This window comes from Fukomys damarensis, unplaced genomic scaffold, assembly GCF_012274545.1.
Source record: "Fukomys damarensis isolate Sample0158 unplaced genomic scaffold, DMR_v1.0_HiC HiC_scaffold_8, whole genome shotgun sequence".
In the NCBI taxonomy this organism is placed as follows: Eukaryota; Metazoa; Chordata; class Mammalia; order Rodentia; family Bathyergidae; genus Fukomys; species Fukomys damarensis.
This window is the reverse complement of record NW_022900920.1, coordinates 6,243,584-6,262,973: the sequence shown is the minus strand read 5'-3', so window position 1 is coordinate 6,262,973 and position 19,390 is coordinate 6,243,584. Positions and strand designations below refer to the sequence as shown.

Sequence of the window (19,390 nt, the reverse complement as noted above, 5' to 3'; positions counted from 1 at the left end):
TTTCTGTTTTAATATTTAGATCTTTAATCCATTTGGATTTTAATTTAGTGCATGGCGAAAGATAAGGGTCTAATTTTAATCTGTGACAGGTTGATATCCAGTTTTTCCAACACCATTTATTAAAGAGGCTATCTTTCCTCCACTGAGGATGGTGAGCTCCTTTGTCGAAGATGAGGTAGCTGAGTACATCTGCATTTGTTTTTGTGTCTTCCAGTCTGTTCCATTGATCCTCAGGCCTATTTCTTTGCCAGTACCATGCTGATTTTATCACAGTGGCTTTGTAGTATAGTTTCAAATTGGGAATTGTTACACCTGGTGCCATGTGACTGTTGCCTATAATGGCTTTTGCTATTCTAGGTCTCTTGTGGTTCCAAATGAATTTTTGGATTCTTTTTTCTAGAAGAATTTTTTGTTTTCAATGTTGGAGTTTTCTAAGAGCTATGAGAGTTAAGTGCTTTTATAGGCAGACATCCATTTTATGTGTGTGTGTGTGTGTTTGTGTGTAAAATATAAAACACAGCAATCTCAACATTGTTTGTGCTAGAAGTGTGCAGTGTTCTTTCCTTTCATCTCTGCAGCTAGCAAAAAACAAAACTACAGGTTTTCTTTTTCTCTAAAAATTGGGTGCAGGGTGCAGAATCAGAAGAGGAAAGAAAATTTCTTTGGATGGAGTGCAGCTAATGGATCTGTGGGAAGAATGTTTTTGCAGATGGTATACCCCTATTGGATAGGCAGTGCTGACCGTCACTGGCCACAGACTTGCCAGGTTACTAGGTTTAAAGCCCATTTCTAAATTCTTCTGGATCTGCCAGTGGTCACTCTGCAAAAAGTCTTATAAAAAGAGCAGCACCTTCTCTCCCTTAGTGGGTGTCACTTCTTGTAACATGAAAAACAGGAGATGGTCTGTATACTTGTCCTTCCTTTATTTTCTCAAGCTAATGGATCAAGCTGGAAAACACCTAGTCCATGATTAATCAGTTAGCACTTTCTCCATTCCTCTGGCCCAGCAGCACCCCAGCTCCTTGACCCTGGCACCAGGTATGTGTGGTGCCTGAGCTGCAGTGTCTAACCCCCACAGGTGCTCAGTGTTGACTCACTAGCACAGATAGCAATGCACATTTGTACCAAGCAGGAAATGAAAGAGCGAGAGTGATGCAGTGGAGCTTTCTGGTAGCATTAAAAGCTTCTGATTGAGAAATGCTCATTGACTTCTGTCTGCCTGGCTAATAACAGAGTTTATTTTTTAAAACATCAGCCTGCCTCTTGTTTCACCCTGGGCTTTTTATAGCAAACAGTGTGAATGAGGCCAGAGCTGGCCAGTGAAGTCTGGAAAATTGACAGCCTAATTTCTTCTGCCTTTGCATAGAGAGGCACATTTCTGTACCCCTGATGTCTTGTTAGCAAACTCTGTGTTGCAAGTGTCCTCATCTGGCTCTCAGATTTTAAAAAATTGAGCATTTACTTTGCTTCAGGAACAAGGGAGTTTGCTGATTCTGTAGCTACCATTCTCAGGTAAGTGGAAGATTTGAGCTATGTCTTTAAAGCAAACCACTTCATACCAGTACTACTGAACATTTGCTTATGTATGTTTTTCAGTGGAGAAATCTTCATGAAATGGTTTATGATTGATTTGGAATATGTGGAAAAGTCTTCCAGCAGGGCAGGGCCTAGCTAATAGATATATATCTTATAGGCAGTTTGTTTCTTTATAATTTGGAAATGTCCAAGTGGGATGGTGTGTAAACATTCCAAGGTCGAGCTCATGTCTCAGTGGGAGAAGGAGTCAGGCTAAGGGAGGCAGAGGGTGATGTACATGCAGGACTTACTCCTGCCTGTTGACATGGACAAAATTCCCACTTGTTTCTTTCTGGTTCTTCTGAATGTTGTTCCTCAGGCATTTTTGTCCTGGTGTGTTTCTTTGTCAGTGCTGCTGCTTTCCTCTGACCTTGGTTTTAGTGTTGTCCTGGCCTACATGCTGAGAATAGAGTTAAGCACTGTTTGGGGACCACGTGCAGTCAGTGGCCTCCATGTTAGGTTTTAGGGGTACCAAGAAGTGATCACTGGGGATTCCCTTCAGCAAAGTTGAAAGTGGGTCACAAGGAGCATGAAGGACAGATGTGGCTGGCCCAAGTGTGGGACTCCTGGCATCTGGTCCCTTAGTGACCTCTAACTCCTTTTCTCCTTCCAGAATCATCGATCAGCGATTTGAGAAAGTTTCCTACTTTGTCTTTGGTGATTTCAACTTCCGCCTGGATTCCAAGTCCGTTGTAGAGGTAGGCACACAGCTTCCTCCTCTTAGCTGGTACTGTGTTTTCTTTTACTATTTAATATTGAAAAAATAATGAAAATAGTGGTGTTCTTTACAGGCAACTTCCATAACATCATTTTTACTAATTACATTTTTAAGGTTAAAATTTCCAATAAAGAAATATTTTTTACTTTCAGAAGAGTCTTTATTGGAATTAGAGACAGATTAGAGCCCCTCGGAGCTGGTTGATCAGCTGGTCTGTAGCTTCTGGACCTGAGGTTAGGCAGTTATGTCCTGCAGGCTCTGGGGTTCCATCTCAGAAAGCAGCGGAAGGCTGCCGCTTAGACAAACTGCAAAGCTGGGCTTATCAGTCTCCTATTTTCTGACTATATTTCAGTTGGTTTTCCTCATTACACACTAAGGAACTATAGAAGACTGCTTTTAAGTACTTGGGAGGCTGAGACAGGAGGATTGCTGTGAGTTTGAGGTCAGCCTGCTCTGCATAGTACATAGCAAGATCCTGTCTCAAAAAAAAACCCAAAAAATGAAAACCCAACAAAAGGTCTGCTTTTAATTTTGTACATATTTATCTAAAAACCTGTTTCATTTGGTTTAAGAAATAATTTCTGGCTTTTGATTTTAGGGAATTTGGAGGCCTTGCTAGCTCCTGGGGTTGCTCATAGGCAGGCACCAGCTCCCTGGGGGCTGTGGAGTAAAGCTGACAAACCTTGGCCCAGGGGCTACAGCATAACTGTTGAAGTCAGAAGGAAGCTGTGGCTGAAAAGTGTCTCTGAGGAAAGTGGGTCTCCTGGCATGAGCACAAGGCCCACCTTTTCTCTGTGGTGAGGTCTGTGACTGTGCACACCATCCTTATTTCTGGCTGCTCCTGGGTGTTCTCTCCCAATTCCATGTGACTGTGGGACATACCACCTTCTCAGGCAGCTCAAAGGGGAGGTGCAGAAAAGTGAAGTGCCCACTGCCTCGTGGCAACATCTGCGTGCTGAGGTATGTGCAGCAGGATGGGCAGATCCTCTGTCCCTCTACAGGTGGTCTTTAAAGTGCTTGGCATAGCGCATGGCACGCACTAGCTAAGTCACATGTGGGCCACTGTGAGAACCACATGAAGACACACGGTACCTGGAGTAATTATCTTCCCATTAGTAGTCTCAGTTCCAAATACTGTCACATTAATCTTCCATCCTCAGTAGAAAATTATTAAAGACAGAGTCGAGCAGCCTTTTGTTTGTCTTGTATCTCCCTTTGGCTAACAGAAATGAGTAATGTGCTGTTGAAATCCTTTTTCTTTTTTGTTTAATTAAACTGACAGCATCTCACTTGGCAAGGCCTCACAGCATACATGTGTGTAAATGTTTGGCTGTGCAAGTTGTTTCCCTGGATATTTGTGGCTCCTAGTAGGGATGCAGCTTTACCCAACTATGGAGGAAGAAGGAGGGCTGTGGAGACTACATACAGCTTTTAAGACAGATAGGTTTCCTCTGTCCATCCTACTGGCTTATCATCTCTGCTTCAAGGTTGGGAAGCTTCTCAGTCTGGTTTTGGGATCCTTGAGAGAGTAAGAGCTGGGCCTATTCTCTGGAACTCTGTTGTTATGTCTGATGCTATTGACACAGCAGGATTCAGGGGACTTTACCAAAAGGTCTTTCCATTCAGACTAAGCCACCTGGAGCTGAAAAGCCATATTTCCAAAACCTTAAATCTCTTGCTTCTAAACCCCTGAGCTCAGCCTCTGGCTTGTTGCTTAAGAGCAGCACCTCTGTTGCATACAGAATGGCTTCCACACCCTCCCAGAAGCCTCCACTTTGAGCTGAGGGTCCTGCAGAAAGGTAAAGGACCCTTAAAAAACTAAAGCCAGTCAATTCATGATTAGGAAAAGGTCAGAGGAAATTCAAGAGTGGCCTTTTCTTCCCAGGTTGAATAAATATCACAAAAGGGCAGCCACTCAATTGGTCAGGACTGGTACCAGGTGAGCATTCCAGATCTCCCCTTTTCCTTCCCTTCAGTTTCTGTGGGAGAACAGTTTGTCTGTGACAGGATGCTAAACAAGGAGGGGTGGTTATGTCTCTGGGGATCCCTGGGGACAGGACTGTGCAGGGGTAGGGGTAATTCAACTGAAAAACTATGCATGTTTGAAGGAGCCTTGGGGTCAGTGTAGTGCATTAGCTGAAAATGCTACATTTTTATGACATACCACCTTGGCCCTGATCAATCCCCTTAAGCAACTTTGCTTTGTCTCTGAACTGGTCCTGTTTCCCAGGGACAGGGGATCCTGGCCCACAGGTTCAAATAGTAGAACATTTGCAGATCTAGTCTAGATGGACCCCATATCCTGGGTGAGGTAAAGCAGAAGGGTGAACACAGAGGGAGTGCAGTCTCAGGATGCCAGCTTTTGCTGGTTTACAGGTCTGGGACCTACCCTAGGGTCACCCAGGGCAGGAAACCAGGAACCACTCTGTCCTTCCCATCCTTGGGGACAGGTTGTGGTAAAGGAACCTCTTCTGTACATCTTCAACCCAGCTTGAAAAGGAGGTAAAGATGGAAGGGGGGGTACACATGGAGATGGAGCCATGATGGAATGAAGAGAGTCACCTCTGGGTGTTCTTTGGGATGAAATAGACTTTTCCAATGCAATATTCACATCTTTAGCAGTCTACAGAGAATTCCACAAGTCCTAATGGTCTGTGTTCCAGAGGCTGTTCTTTGCGCATCCATAGACTTTCCCAGCAAGTGCCACATTCTTCTGAAAGTCCCCACAGAACTTTTAGAACTTCTTAGCTTTGACTTCTTGCAAAGTCACTGGACCAACTTCAGTATCTAATAGCTGTCTTCTCCAGGAACACAGGTACCTTTCCACCTCATGATTTTTCCATCAGAGCTCCTTGAGACAAATCAGGAATTATTTGAAATGCTGATTTTTTTAAGTATAAAAATTTACTTAGTATAAAAATTTACCTGCCAGGTATGGTGGTACATACCTGTAATCCCAGCACTTGGGAGGCTGAGGCAGGAGGATTGCCATGGGTTCTAGGTCTGCCTGGGCTACATAATGAATTCAAGGCCAGCCTGAACTACATAGTGAGACCCTATCTTAAAGGAAATTTAGGAACTGAGTACATAATACATCTATTTGTCTGTGTAATATGCATGGGACTACTTAAGAGCATGCTGTTCATATGCAAAGTATAAAAAATTTCCAGACAGCAGGTTTTTAGACAAGGTACAGGAGTATGTGTTTGTTTATATTCTGTGGCTGTCCTCCTGACCTGTCTTCTGGGCCAGCCCCTATAGGTAGTCAGGGTCCTTAGAACCCATAGAAAGCAGTGTGGGGCAGGATCCACTTCCTGGACTCCCAGAAGAGTTACTGGATTTTATAGCAGCCATTGACTCATAGAACTGTCCAGAACACTAACCAGTAGGTCACCTCATGAAAGGTAAGACTGAGCAGTCTGCAGTCCTGACCATGTGTCACTTACCAACAGGTTTGTTCCTGTCTGCCCAGTATCTCCCCAGGTCTGCTATAGCTCTCTGATGCTGCAGCAGGTCATTTTGTGGAGAGGGGATTTCCTGGATGTGGAGAGAGGTGGCTTGCAAGGACATATTCTTTAACATACTGAAAGCTTGTACTTCGCTTGTAACATTATAGAAGATGATGAAGTAAGAGAAGGATATAGTGGCCATTTCCAGAACCTCTAAGTTTTGCTGCACCCTCAGTGTAGGATTTCCCTGTAGAACCTCAAGGACAAACTCAGACTGGCATCACCACAGACCCAGTTCACCAAGGTGTTGTCCACATCCTGCCAATGGCATGTGCCTCTCTTCATCTGCCCCTGCACAGGGCACTGACTGATGCAGCTGGACCACACATGCCATATCTGCAGAACAGGTAGCCATGAGCACTTTGGGTAGCAGAGGAGCTAGATTTCAAACCTTTCTTTAGCTCAAATTTTACAGAGCTACAGAGCTTGGAGGTTTTCTGCAGAAAGATCTACGTGATTTTTAGCACAAATGCATGTCCCTTGTTGCAGAAAGTATTCTGCATGTACTGCTCTCCTGGTTGCCTGGAATTCAGCTTCCTCACCTTGGAACCATAGCTCTGAGATGGGGTCTTCAAGCAAATGCCTAGTTATTCTTCTTAGCACCCCAGATATAGTACCATTTCACATGGGACATGAGACAGTGCTGTGTGGTCTGCTGTGCAGATTCCCATGGAAGGGATGAGCTGAAGTTTCTCCAAGTGAGGGGATAGAACTGAGAAGATCAGAGAAGTTTCCCCTGGGATGACCACACTACTACTACTACTACTACTACTACTACTACTACTACCACCACCATCTCCCCACCACGGCAGGTGCAATTGTTTTAAGCAACAGGAAATTAGGATGCCTGCCGGCAGGTGTTAAACAAAATAGAATGAAAAGGTCCTACAGATCGCACAGGGTGTGCTTGTGGAGTAAGGGGACAGCACCTTGTATGGTGCTTTCCTCACTTGCACTCAGCCTTGTGTGACACAGGAGGAAAGTCGAGTGTACTCTAATCACTCTGTCATTGCCTGAGGCTGTAGTGAGCAGCCTGAGTTATCTGCAGAATGTCACTTCTTAGACACCAGGATGGGATAGCATGTCTTAAGTAGCAATAACATCCCTGAGGAAAGCCCCCCGCCCAGATGCAGGTAATGCTCCCTAGATAGGTCTTATAGGCAATTGGTTACTTGGCACCTGCCTGCAGGCTACCTGGTGACAACAGCTGTTCATAAAGTTGTTAGATTCAGATTTATGGCCCCTCACACATGATGAACCCAAGACTCTTTGTCCTTGATATTAACCTGGCACTTGCAAAAAAAAGTAAGAAGAAAATCAGTAGGTGGATTTTTGCTTAATAAATAAACAAACAAATGTGTCTTAGATCCATGCACTAAGGGAAGAGTTTTTGTGGCTCTTTTTAAACCTATGGATAGATGTTGTTCCTTTCCTTAAATAAAAATGACCTTTAATGATGTTTTGCACATAGTGTACTTTAAAGTATAAGTAAAACAAACCTAGCAGAAAATATGCAATATGATTTTTAGTATATGTGTAGGGCCATTTAGTCAAGTAAAGACTGTAGTTCTGGAATCAAAGATCATTTCCCCTCATGGCATCAACAGTTGTTAACTGTTTATGAAAATTCCACAATACACAGCAAGCAGTCCACACCTGTGTCACTATCTCTGAGGAAAACTGACCAAGGCTGTGCCTCCTAGGTCTACACACCTTTCCCTCTTCACCATACAGATTTCTGCCAAGAGGGAACGTAGAGGCAGCATCAAGGATACTCCTGCCAACCCAATCCTCACAACCCTACCTAAGGGCCCTGTATCATGCCACAGCTCTAGCCAGTCTTTTGCCACTGTCACCCTTGCTAACCTTCAGCTGGTGCCCAGATTGCACAGAACTGGCTACCTTGGATGCCAGGCACATCCTTTCCTTTAAATGCAGATGTTTCTAAGAAGGGCAGTCTCCTTGGGATGCTGTGATGCCTACCCACATCTACAGACCTGTTACTTGGGCGTAAGGGAAGAAAGACATAACTGGTCTCGATCCTTGATCTTGGGGATATCTATTCCTTCAGATTTGCCAGATCATTTCTCCCAGTGGTTTCATATTGCCAAAGATCAGAATAAAATTGGGAAAGGTGATGTGAAAGTTCATAGATAGTAGCACATTTGTGCTTAGTGAGGTCTCACGAAGGTGTATTTCTCAGTGCTCAGAATATTTTGCCTATTCCTGAAATGGAAAGGCCTGGTTGCAGGACAGGCAAGTGCTCTGGTGACACGACCTCCAGGGTACTGTAGAAGGTATTTTGTCTAGAGGTAGAGGGGGCTTTCCTTTTGGGAGTAAAAGTGAAAGTTGATTTCAGCCAATGCTTTGCTTTGCCTTGTAAAATTGAGCCTAACCCAAAGCAGCACATCCTTCAGCCCTCACTCCATTCTTAGCTGGTAGGGAGAGCCCTCTCTTTCAGGGGAACAGGCTCATCTGATGACCCTGCCCCTCAGGGTACTCACAACATTTTGCTCATACCATGACACTGTCACGCTTGCTGACAAGATTCATCAGAGGTTAATTAAATCCATCTCCAAAACAATGAGAGGCCAGTGAGCCAGAGTCTGGTTACAGTAAATTAAATGCATTAAATGCAGCAATTGTTCATCTTGCTGGGTATGGCAGGGCTGAGGGTGCAAGAGGGGGGCTGGTCTTGACTCTGGAAGCTCTCAAAGCACAGTGGGGACTTGCTTATCATTTGTGGTGGAGGGAGGATTAGAGGGATTGGATGGATCAGCCAGAGTCCCACCCAGTACCCACTGTGAAAGAGGCTGTGTGTGTGTTTGTGTGTGTATGTGTAAAGCCAAAAGACTCTGTCCCCCATGAGTGAGCAGCTTCTTGCATTTCAAATGCAAATTAATGCAAACATTCTTGCAGAGCAGAACTGAGAAGATGATATTGTGATCAAATTTGGCATTGCTTAAGCCATAATTAAAACATACACAAATTAAACATGATTATCATGTACTGTCTAATAGGACCATGCGTCATTACACTAATTCATAATGCAGCCTGCAGTTCAGCCCCGCTGCGAGATTGTTCAGAGAGTATGTTTTATGCCTTGTGCAGTAGCAACTGGCAGCTGGAGCGCTCAGCTGGTCATAGTGACGCAGAGTGACAGCAGTACCAGGCGTGCCTGTCTCTGAGTGGCCCAGCCATGCCACACCTGCCATCTATCACCTTCCTGACAGTGGCAGTGATGGATGCATTTTTGGAGGCTGGTGGCCGTTTTCAGAAACTAGTTTCCAGTTGTTGACAGGTACATACTTCGGTGCCAGCTGGGCCTATTGGGGGAAAGGGCCTTGTGAAGCTTCCAGCTTAGCAGCCAGGCTGGAGAGAACCTTCCCAGGATTCAGCTTTCAAACTGGCACTGAGAAGGGTCCCACCATTGTTGTAAATGATCCCCATGTACATCCCCAATACTCTGTCTGCCATGTGAGACAGACTGAGGCCAGCATGGATAGCTCTGCCCAAGCTGCCTGGTGGTATGAGCCCATGCCTGGCCATAGGTACTCCTAGTATCTAGAAGCAGATGTACTTCAGTCAGGAAGGTGACATTGCACCTGCACTTTAATCTTGATAGCCTCACAGGCTGCCCCTCTCTAACACCCCAGCTACTTTTGCTCCAGCCCAAAAACCGCTGTGGCTGAGCTTCATGCATGCTTGCAGGTTCTTTGGTGAACCACTCTGCTGTGCCCCTCTGCACACAAGACCCCTCACCCCACAAGTATAGTGGGTGCAGGTGAGACATGAGTGGTAGAAACTTGGGCCCATTGTCTCCTAGCAGCTTCCATCAGGGTCTAGATGGATAGGGCCAGCTGTGACAGCTCTTGGTGGCCTGTGTATATGTGCATACAGAGATTAAATGCCTTTGGGGCCCAACTTCTGGGTCTCTTAGTATGTCCACCTTAGCTTCAGCCTATAGCCCAGAGCAGCCTTACATGAGTTGGGGTTTTGTCCATGCTGCAGCAGAGAACTAGTAATGAGTATTAGGTACCTAGGGCTTGATGTTGTATAGGCTGAAGGACTGTCCAACCATAGGAAGCTTCTGAGAGAGATGCTTCTGCAAACCTTTGGGGTTAACTCTGAAGTGGCACGGATTTAATTGTGTTCATCCCTGCTCACTGCTGCTATTGCCATCAGGTCTCAGGGATTTCCCTCTGAGTTGGGACCTAGTATGCAGACAGACCAAAACAGTGACTCTCAGTGGGTTCTCAGAGCACTCTGCATAGCAGGTTTAGTCTCTTTCAGCATCTCCTCATCACCCCCACTACCACCCTGCCAATTCTGGCTGAGTTCTCTCAGGGACACCTGAGTATTTGTCCACTTATGTACACAAGAGGCAGAAGATGGTAGTGCTCAAGTACTGCAGCTTTTGAATGGGATGTGCATTAAAGCTACTGCTCCATTTCATGCTTGTTTTTTTAAAATAATGGCAAAAACAGAATGATTCATTGAAATCATTAAACTTATTTTTAAATAACTAGCTTGCAGAAGACATCTGTACTTGTACTATTTCTACGTTGGACCTGTGACATCAGCTGAAAAAGCAGAACCTCATATTGAATTACAACTATTTGGATCTTATATTAGGGGGATTTTTATTTTCTTCTAGGCAGATTGTAGCCAGTGTTTCCAACTGGTGGAGTAATATTAGAAATTTCTATTTTATAGAAGACAAAAAAGCTTGGCTCCTGCTCTTCTGTTCCAGGACTCTTTTAGGGGACCTAAGCTTTTTGACTCACTGCTCACTAAATAGTCCATCTCTTCTCTGCACGTGTCCTACCTGGCTCCACTATGGCACCTACACAGCTCTGAGAGCCTACTCTCAGAGCTCTGAGACTCTGGAGAAAGTGATCCTGTGCTGTCTCCCCTCTGTCTTCACAGCCAGTTTGAGCCTGGGAACATCCTGAGAGAGGCACTTTATGCCCTGTGGCAGGTGTACCTCCAGCCAGGGTGGAGTGTGCCCTGCCAAGGAGTAGTGCCCCTCCTGTGAGCCACCTCCCGGCTGCAGCAGAGGACATTAGATGCCCTGCTACACATGAGCCTGAGAGCCCATGCTTCTGCCTAAGAAAGTGGGCTGTGCCCTCCCTAATGTGGGAGAAAGCAGGTGCCACTCAAGCTCTGTCAGCACCACATCCCTCCTGGCTTGGCTGCTGCAGAGTCAGGCAGCAGTCTTAGGAGAGGAGATGAAAGGGTCTTTATGCTGTGTTATTGTTCTGGACAAGTAGTTGACAGTGTGCAACAAGAAGAAGGCAGGCCGCAATAGGGGCTGAGATGAACAGCTCCCCATAACGCACCTATAATTGGCTGCACCAGCATACCATAGGCTTGCACAGCTCTGTGACACACAGTGGTGTTGGGGCATGTGGGTGTTTTCTCAAGCATCATTGATAGCTTTCTCTAATCTTTGAATCAAAGTAGATTCAAAGGTAGGTACAGTTCTTCAGCAACGCTGATTTGAAGAAGTGAAAAATAAATAACGCAGGGTAGGTTATAGGGGCTGTTCCTGACAGAGCAGCAGGTGATTAGTGTGTTACTCAATTCTTAAGCCTTTCTCTGTGTCAGCAAGGCCACTCTGACCCTAAAAGCCTAGGAAATCATCATCTTGGGCCCACTTTATTTCAGAATATCTTTGCTGATTTTGCTGCAGATTAAACATATACTGCAAGCCCATGCCTGAGGGTGGGCTGACTGGCCATCTGCAGTCCTCATTCTCCCATTGGTATGATTACATCTGCATCTCTTGTAGAGCCTGTCTGCTGTCTCATCTCCCAAACTCAGATGAAGCACATTTGAGTTTATGTTGTGGAGTTTTGTAGGTACTTGGACGTGAATGTCAAATGAGGATGTGCTTTATTCATTATATTAACTGGACCCCTGCCATGACCCTCTTTGTCTAGCTGAGAGGTTACAGACATGGCCCTGTGGATGTAAGTGTTCTCAACTGGAATATTGGCTGTAATGATTAAGTGTGGAGCTGTAGACTTATTGTGGCCTGACCACAGACCACTCAGAGCTGTAGACAAGTCACCCCCTATCACCTCTGCTGCCCCCTTTCAGCTTCTTGGGCTGCACCTCCCCACAATACACTGTAGGGTAGTGGGGGTGTGTAAGGGCCAGGAAAAAACAGTGCTCTTGCTTCTCAGAAGCTCCATATGCGTGAGTGTGTGTGGGTCCTAGGAAAGGAGGATGAATCAATGGCTAGAGTTAACTTGAGATTAGTTTTACATGCCATTTGGTCTTGCTGTTTCTATCAAAAATAATTAGACTGGAGTATGTCATTGTGCTTGCCAGGTTGCTGTTGGCCTCTTACCTCTGCAAAGGTTCAAGTGGCCTCTCCACGGGGGTGTCCTCTAGGGTAACGGCCCTCATTTGTACCACATGTGACCATTGGTGTGAACAGCTGTCAACATGTACATCTGTTGGATACATACAGACTTTTAGGGTACAGTATATGTTCACCCCCAAAATGGAGTGAATCAGAATTTGTTGAGATGTTAGTTTCTGTGTTCCTTGAATCTCCAAGTTACCAGTGATGAATACAAATTTGAAAGCCATCTAGAGCCATCAGTTAAGTGATTTACCAACTATGTTCATATTTGTGCTCCATGAATATGTTTAAGACTTGAAACTGTGTCAGTAGACATTAGTTACTGAGGATTGGTTTATCACTTGGTAATGCAAATTTTGTGTTTCTAAAATTTAGATGGATCTCCAAGGACTACAGTGCTCCTTTGTTAGAATTTAACATTTCATTTGTTGGTATGCTTTTTGCAGTGGCCTGCAGTTAAACCTAGAACCTTCATATGCTGCTTTATTGGCGGTGATGATATTATTCTGAGATGCAGCTTTGACCCCTGGGCAGCCTGGTCTGTGGGACCCAAGTGTCCAGGCACATTTGAGACAGCATTGGTGCTTGGGCCTTTTTGGTTAATACTGCCTTCCAAGCAAAAGCATGTTGACTTAATAGTGTACTGTATAGCAGGACACAAATTTATATTAATGTTCAGTATTCCCAGGAGAACTATTTGTAGCCTAAAAAAATTGAATTGGTTCTATTTTCTGGAAGCATTGGGAAAACTTGAACTTAGCAATAGTGATTTTCCACTAAGTTGTTTTGAGGAAAGTCTATGTGAACTGTCTGTTAGAAGTCCTTCCCTGTTCCTTTCTTTAGTCACTGCTGCCTGAGAGCTGGTACCCGGATGTAGCCCTTCTTCACTTCTGAACATTTTCATGGATAGAATTTAAACAAATACAACAGGACTGTAAGAAGCAGATTGCCTGCTGCCATGTCTGTGGTCCTCCTTTTTCTAGTGAAAAGCCCGCTACAGGCTCATAAGCACACATCACAGCACCATAACACTGGCTACTCAGGTCAGATTTCCTTGACATCATTGATTTCCTGGAGGAGGAGGCGGAACAGGAGGAGGAGGACCACTCCAAGAGCTTAAGTTATAGGGAAAGAGGAAATGACTGTGATTATCTTGGGGACTGGTATTGTGACATGGGCCAACCAGGTCACCTGCAACTCAGGTAGGACCAGCTCTTGCAGAATCTGCCATATGGTTGTTATTGGTCTGGTTTCTGCTGTAGATTCAGTGCAGATTCACATCACATGGGCCTCTTTACCATCTAAGCCAGAAAAGCAATTTTCTCTCCCAGGAGGGGACTGCAAACACCTACCACACCCAGAAATGTCCAAAATGCAGGCAGAGACTAGTGTTGCATGCTGATGTATTCTGCTGGCAGTAGCTCCCACGAATGGCATCCTCTGTACACAGGCTGTACAGAGAGAAATCACATGCCTTGGGTAAAGCAAGTGAAATCTGGGATCTCATCATGGCCCTTCGGGCTTACAGTTTTCACAGAAGTCCCTGCTCCTAGGTTGGGTACTGCGGGCCTGATTTACTAGAGTTCAGATGGGGCAGGACATAGCTGTCCCATCTGTGACTGAACATGGCTGCAGAGGGAGGCCTGTAGGAGTAGACAGAGCCAGGTGAGCTCTGTCCTAAAAGGTGTGCATAGGCACCTCTATGCCTCTAGTTTCTCCAGCCTTCCCTGGGCCTGTGCCATATGAAGGAGAGCTGTAATAGTGTAAGCTTCTCCTTGGAAACCAGCTCCTTATTCATCCTGAGTACAGAGGTACCCCATCTACCCCTGGCCTCCTGGGACCAAGGGTAGTTCCCAGCTTCACTTTCATTAGTTGGAAAAGCTGTCTCTTGACACCCAGTGTAGCTTAATTTAGTCCAGAATCTGGGGCCTCTTGCTTCAGAACAACTTCTAATGCATATTTTGCTGTCAGTTTAGTTGTTCTTATTGAAATCTTGGAGATCCTGACTGAGATTCCAGTAAATTACAGTCCTGTGAAGCAGAAAGTGCCTGCAAATGCACAAGTAGGAAGTAATGTTGAACACACAACTCACATGTTTTTATTCTGTTTCTGGAGTCCAAGATGAACCTGAGAGTTAAAGGATAAGAACGTGTATTATTGAAATTCATGATGCCAGTTTGGTATCTGCTGAGATTTATCATGAGCAGGCATGTTGCTTCCTTCAGCACCTTTCTTTGAACTATTGAAGGCTTTGTTTTAAGGCCCATTTCTTTTACAAGCATCTCCTTTCAGATGTTCCTATGCACATCTGCCTGTGGCTGAAAATCAGCCAGCCGACTGCAGCCACTCCTCACCCCTCTTTGTCCCTAGGTCTTTGTTTCTGATTTCATGCTATCAGAGGGTCTGCATGTTTTCCTGCGTGAAGTTGTCAGAAGGATAAAAGCTCAGGAGCAGGGTCACATTTAGAGGGATGGGCATGAAAAATTGGTAAAATGTATCTTCAAGCCCACCCACCAGCTGCTACCCTCTTGATCAGGGACAGGTCTCCAATGAGAGGTAAGTACCTGGTGCTGAGGAGTCCCCTTAGAGATACAGACTGAGTTCTATACCTCTCTCTCCTCTACCCTCCCTTTTCCTTCCTTCTTCCATCATCCCACAGGCATCACTCAAAGTCAGTGAAGTGCCAGGCAGGAAGTATGTTTAAGAGCTGAGTACTGTTGAGCCCCATCTTCCTCCATATGAGAAGGTGACTTCAAATGGGGAGAGTTGCTGGTTTAATTCACATCACAGTCACCACTCAGCCTGACACATCTGCCTGTGAGACAACCTCTAGAGCCCTGGTGCCACCTCAAGGAACCTTGGATGAGGACTGTAGGGTACACACATGTCTGAGGTAACCAATAAATGGGAGCCCCCTTTCCCTCCACCCAGGACTTTGGGAACTACCTGACCTGTCAGAGCCTGTTTAAATGCATCTTTGCTTTGTGGCATAGACCATGGCTAAATGGGTAATAAAGCAGGAGGTTCCAAGTCCTGTCCTGAACACTAAAGAAGGCTTTGTTTATGAAAAGATCTCCAGCAGTGGAGGCTCGCATCTGTAGGTCCCACTCAGTGTTTCCTGGAGTGGGCTAGACTGGTGGCCCCTAAAGAGGTAGAGGTGCCATTGCACTATCCTTTTTCTGCTGAAGTATTAGGACCTAAGGTGCTGGTGAGACCTGATGCATCTGGAAAAGGTACACGACAGGGAAACTGTACAGTGCGCTCTGTGGTGTCAGGGACTCCACAGTCTCAAGGAACCGCTTGTTTTATTTTCATTTTGAAGTAGTTTTACCTTCTGTTTGATGAGAACATTTGATCCAGCCCCCTGAGGATTCACTTCTGCAGTAAATGTATCTGAGAATCAGACTGTCCCTAGTGCCATTAAGACCTGTGGACGCCTCAGTGGATAATTTGCTCACTGCACAAAGCAAGTTCATTAGCTAGGGGGCCACAATTAAAACTTTCAACTCCTCCCCCCATACACTTGACTGTGCTTGTCTGTGGATTTAAGAAGCGTGTGTTGACAGGGATGTTCTGGGTGCTAGGTATATGTGGGAGTTACACCATGGTGTTTTCCAGGAAGTCTCCATTTGAAAATAATTTGGGGGGGATGGTTCCTGAAAATGAGCTGGAATGTTGCCCCCAGCACCTCCCAATAATGTGTCTAAGGTGGAGAAAAGTAATTTGTGTTGCCTCTTTTGCTCCCACCTGGAGGGAAAGCAAGAAGAAGCAGCTCTTGAGGAGGTGAGGAAGCCGGGCAGCATTTGGCCTTGGTGAGACCAAGAGGTGCTAGTGCCTTAAACAGTCTTAGGACAACTGGCTGCTGGTTTTTATCTGCTGCCTGGAGTCAGGATTAAACCTTGCCCTCACTGCTTTTGTACAGCCACTGGTGAGTGACAGGCCAGCCCATACAATGGTGCTGTCAGCCCCTTCCAGAGCACTGTCCAGGGGCAGACAATGCTGTATCTGATGGCCTTGAAAGGTTCAGGCTGTGAGTGTCAGAGAGCCTTCCACCAGGCTGCCCACTTCTCCCACAGATTTTGGGACAGGGTGTGCCAGAGCCAGTGGCTAGATCCAGAGTCCAAAGTGAGGAGTTTGTGGTATCTGTGCTCTTCTCTTGGGACACTCTGGGTGGCTCCAGAAGAATTGTGAATACTGGTTTTCAGGTAAAGAAAGAATGGCAGTAGCACCTTGCCTGTTAGCTTTTGATCTGGTGTAGATGGCTTCACCTGCCCTTCAGAGAGCTGGGCCCTGCACTCATAGAGCTCCTCAACTACTCTAGGTGGGCCAAGACCCAGGATGCCTCCTCTCAGAAAGTGCTGGCAAGCTGCAGCTCCAAGTGGAGTCAGGGCTGTCGTCGAAGCCTGGGCACTGGTCCTAGGGAGGGAGTTTGTGGCTCCAGTAGCTCACAGCAGGCCAACTGCACAGGTGTGCATCAGGGCATCTGACCACTGGGTGGCTTTGTGCAAATTAAGTGGGCTGTAAAAATTATGTGATTCCACTGCACAAAAAAATGACCTCCTGCTATCACCAGTGCCTGGGGTGCTGGGTCTATGCGACATGTTTTGGTTGCTGTCCAAACAAGAAGAAATCAGGAATTTCATTGTCCACACGACAGGTGGACTCCCTTGGTACACCAAGGAAGAAAATTCTGGGAGAAAAAAACAGCCCTTCGAGGCCCAGTGAGATTGTGCTTGGCAACCCTTCTAATGCACTTGCATGTAGCTACTAATGAAATAAATCTTAGATGGCATGTTAAAAATATATGGAGTATTTTTTGTTTTGTTTTCTTCTTTCAAAAGAATAGAATCCCTTCTGTAGTAGTTGAGCCGGAAGGGCTGGCCTGGAGGTTTTCTGCATGAGTGGTCACAACTTCCCAGAGTTGAAAGGAAAGGGAAAGGCGGGCTTTGCCCATTCTCAGACCCTGATCACTTTTTTAAAACCTGTGAATGAGGCACCTCCAAGGGAGAGTATAGGGAAAAGGGGGCAGGCAGGAACTGCTGGCCTTGGCTCTGGAGACCATCTTGTGTTTATCCTTTGGGAGTTGCCTGAAGTGATGAGATAAAGCAGTTTTTAAAAATATTTCCAGCAGATGCCTTCAGGAGACAGAGCCATGAATTTCCTGAACTGTTTCTTGAAGGAGCCACAATGGCCGTCTGCCAGCCCAGAGCCATCCCCTTTCACAGAGCAGCTTAAGCCACTTAAGCGCATTAGCATTTGGATGGGGCCAGGACCTCCATGGGACCTGGGGCAGGCAGGGTGGCCAGGCTTGGCTGGGTTGTTTGGGTGTGTGTCCTAATCCTCTCAGTGTTCTAATTGGGCCAGACTGGTTTGTGACACAGGGGTCCAAAAGCCACTCTGGAGGTGTGGCCCAGCTAGCTGATCTTGTAGTGAATATCAGTGGCCTATCCTGGAGTATGCTGTACACACCAGGGTGTCCCTTGTCCCCAGTCTATAAAGGTAGCTCTGTCCCCACAGTACAGCGTGTGGGCCGGGCCCGGCTTCCAAGGAGTTTATGAGGCTCATACCCAGGGGGTGCCTATCAACTGCAGTCCTAAGCCCCACAGCTCTTCTGGATCCAGACTCTCCTAGCAGTGGAGCTGGCTTCTACAGTGGAGAGACTTTATAAAGTCAGTTACTTTTGTTACAGTCTTTCTCTTTAAGTAAAAATTATATATTCTGTTCTAAAAACAAAGTTATTGGATTATAATTTGCATACAAACCATAACCTAGTTGTAGGCTTCCCTTTCAAAAGTCCTCTCTGGCTCCCAAGTTGGGAAAGCTCAGAGAAGCAGAGCAGGAGCAGGGAGGAGTTAACTTGCCCTGGCTGTGGGTCCTGCTGGCAAGACTTTGTTTTCATGTGGAAGCACAAAAACGCACTAAGGTCTGTGTTGTGGTGGCAGCTGCACCCAGCCAGGGTTCTGTGGATTCATGAGGGAGTAGCCCAGGGATGACTGATGGGGTAGAACTCTTCACCATGAGGTGTGAAACATGTGGGGGAAGCAGCACCAAGCTACCTTCCCCCTCCAGTTGGAGATGCGAGGAATTCACTCACTGGTCAGATTGTAGCTTTGGGGGAAACTGCCTAGTGCTCCAGGTAAGCCAGCTTTCTCCTGGGACTGAGCTTCCTCCATGCCTTTCCACAGACTCTCTGCACAAAGGCCACCATGCAGACAGTCCGGGCCGCTGACACCAACGAAGTGGTGAAGTTGATATTTCGAGAGTCAGACAATGATCGTAAGGTAAGTGACCTATGAGTGTGGGCCAGTGACAACTGGCCAGACCCAGCCCGGGGGAATGAGGGCCCTGTAGTCACCCCAGAGGCTGGAGACCTAGGGGTCTGAGGGTTTGATAAGATTGTGTATATACATGTGCCTACCCACTAGGCACTGAGGCCACTCTGACTTGGCAGGTTGTGCTCCAGTTAGAAAAGAAGCTCTTTGACTACTTCAACCAGGAAGTCTTCCGGGACAACAATGGCACTGCGGTGAGTTTTGTTTCCAAATGTGTGGCCACTTACCCTGGGACTCTTCCCCTGTGCTTCTACTTGTAAGGACCCCCCCCCCCCAGGGCTCTGCACCTTTCCTGAGCTCAAGGCTAACTTGAAAGACAGCTTATAGGATTCATCTAGCACCTAGGCTGGTCTGGGCTGCCTGGGTTATGGTCCTGTTAACAGGCAGCGTGCCATTCTGTCTGTCAGCTTTTGAAACTCCTATGGGTGAGATGAGATCCTGGGAGCCTTAGCTGGGGAAGTCATTGTAGGGTAGGCAATGGGCAGAGCTCCTTTTTGAATGTGGAAAAGCAATGCATGGGCACGATGGGTCTGTGGGAGCTCCTCCTTGCTGGCCTTGCTGTGTGTGTGTGTGTGTATGTATACATTATATAAACTCAGTTTTTTGAAAGATAAATGGTGATAACATTCCTATGAGATAGTTGTGAAAATAGAATAGGATGTTTGTCCTGCTTTTTAAGCATAGTAAATGTTTAATAAGTATTAGCTTAAAAATTACAAAAATCTAATTGTATTGCTTCCATTAAGCTCTTTGAAGGGAATGTCTGTCTTCACATCTTAGTGTTCTTATTAGAAATCCAGTGTATATTAAAGATGGATGGATGGAGGGATGGATGGATGAACGCATGCATGGGCCTGCGCTCAAATAGAAATTTACTCAG

General features: G+C 46.0%; 1 protein-coding gene across 4 annotated transcripts in view; it reads left to right on the top strand.

Moving 5' to 3' along the window:
• Positions 1-19,390, top strand: part of Inpp5a (inositol polyphosphate-5-phosphatase A) — a 221,898-nt gene that overhangs the window by 177,401 nt on the left and 25,107 nt on the right. For all 4 annotated transcript variants that reach the window (XM_010620338.1, XM_010620342.1, XM_010620325.1 and 1 more), the window contains 3 exons: positions 2,189-2,273; positions 18,364-18,459; positions 18,630-18,704. In XM_010620338.1, the coding sequence (XP_010618640.1) occupies positions 2,189-2,273; positions 18,364-18,459; positions 18,630-18,704 (256 nt within the window). The remainder of the gene's footprint in view (positions 1-2,188; positions 2,274-18,363; positions 18,460-18,629; positions 18,705-19,390) is intronic.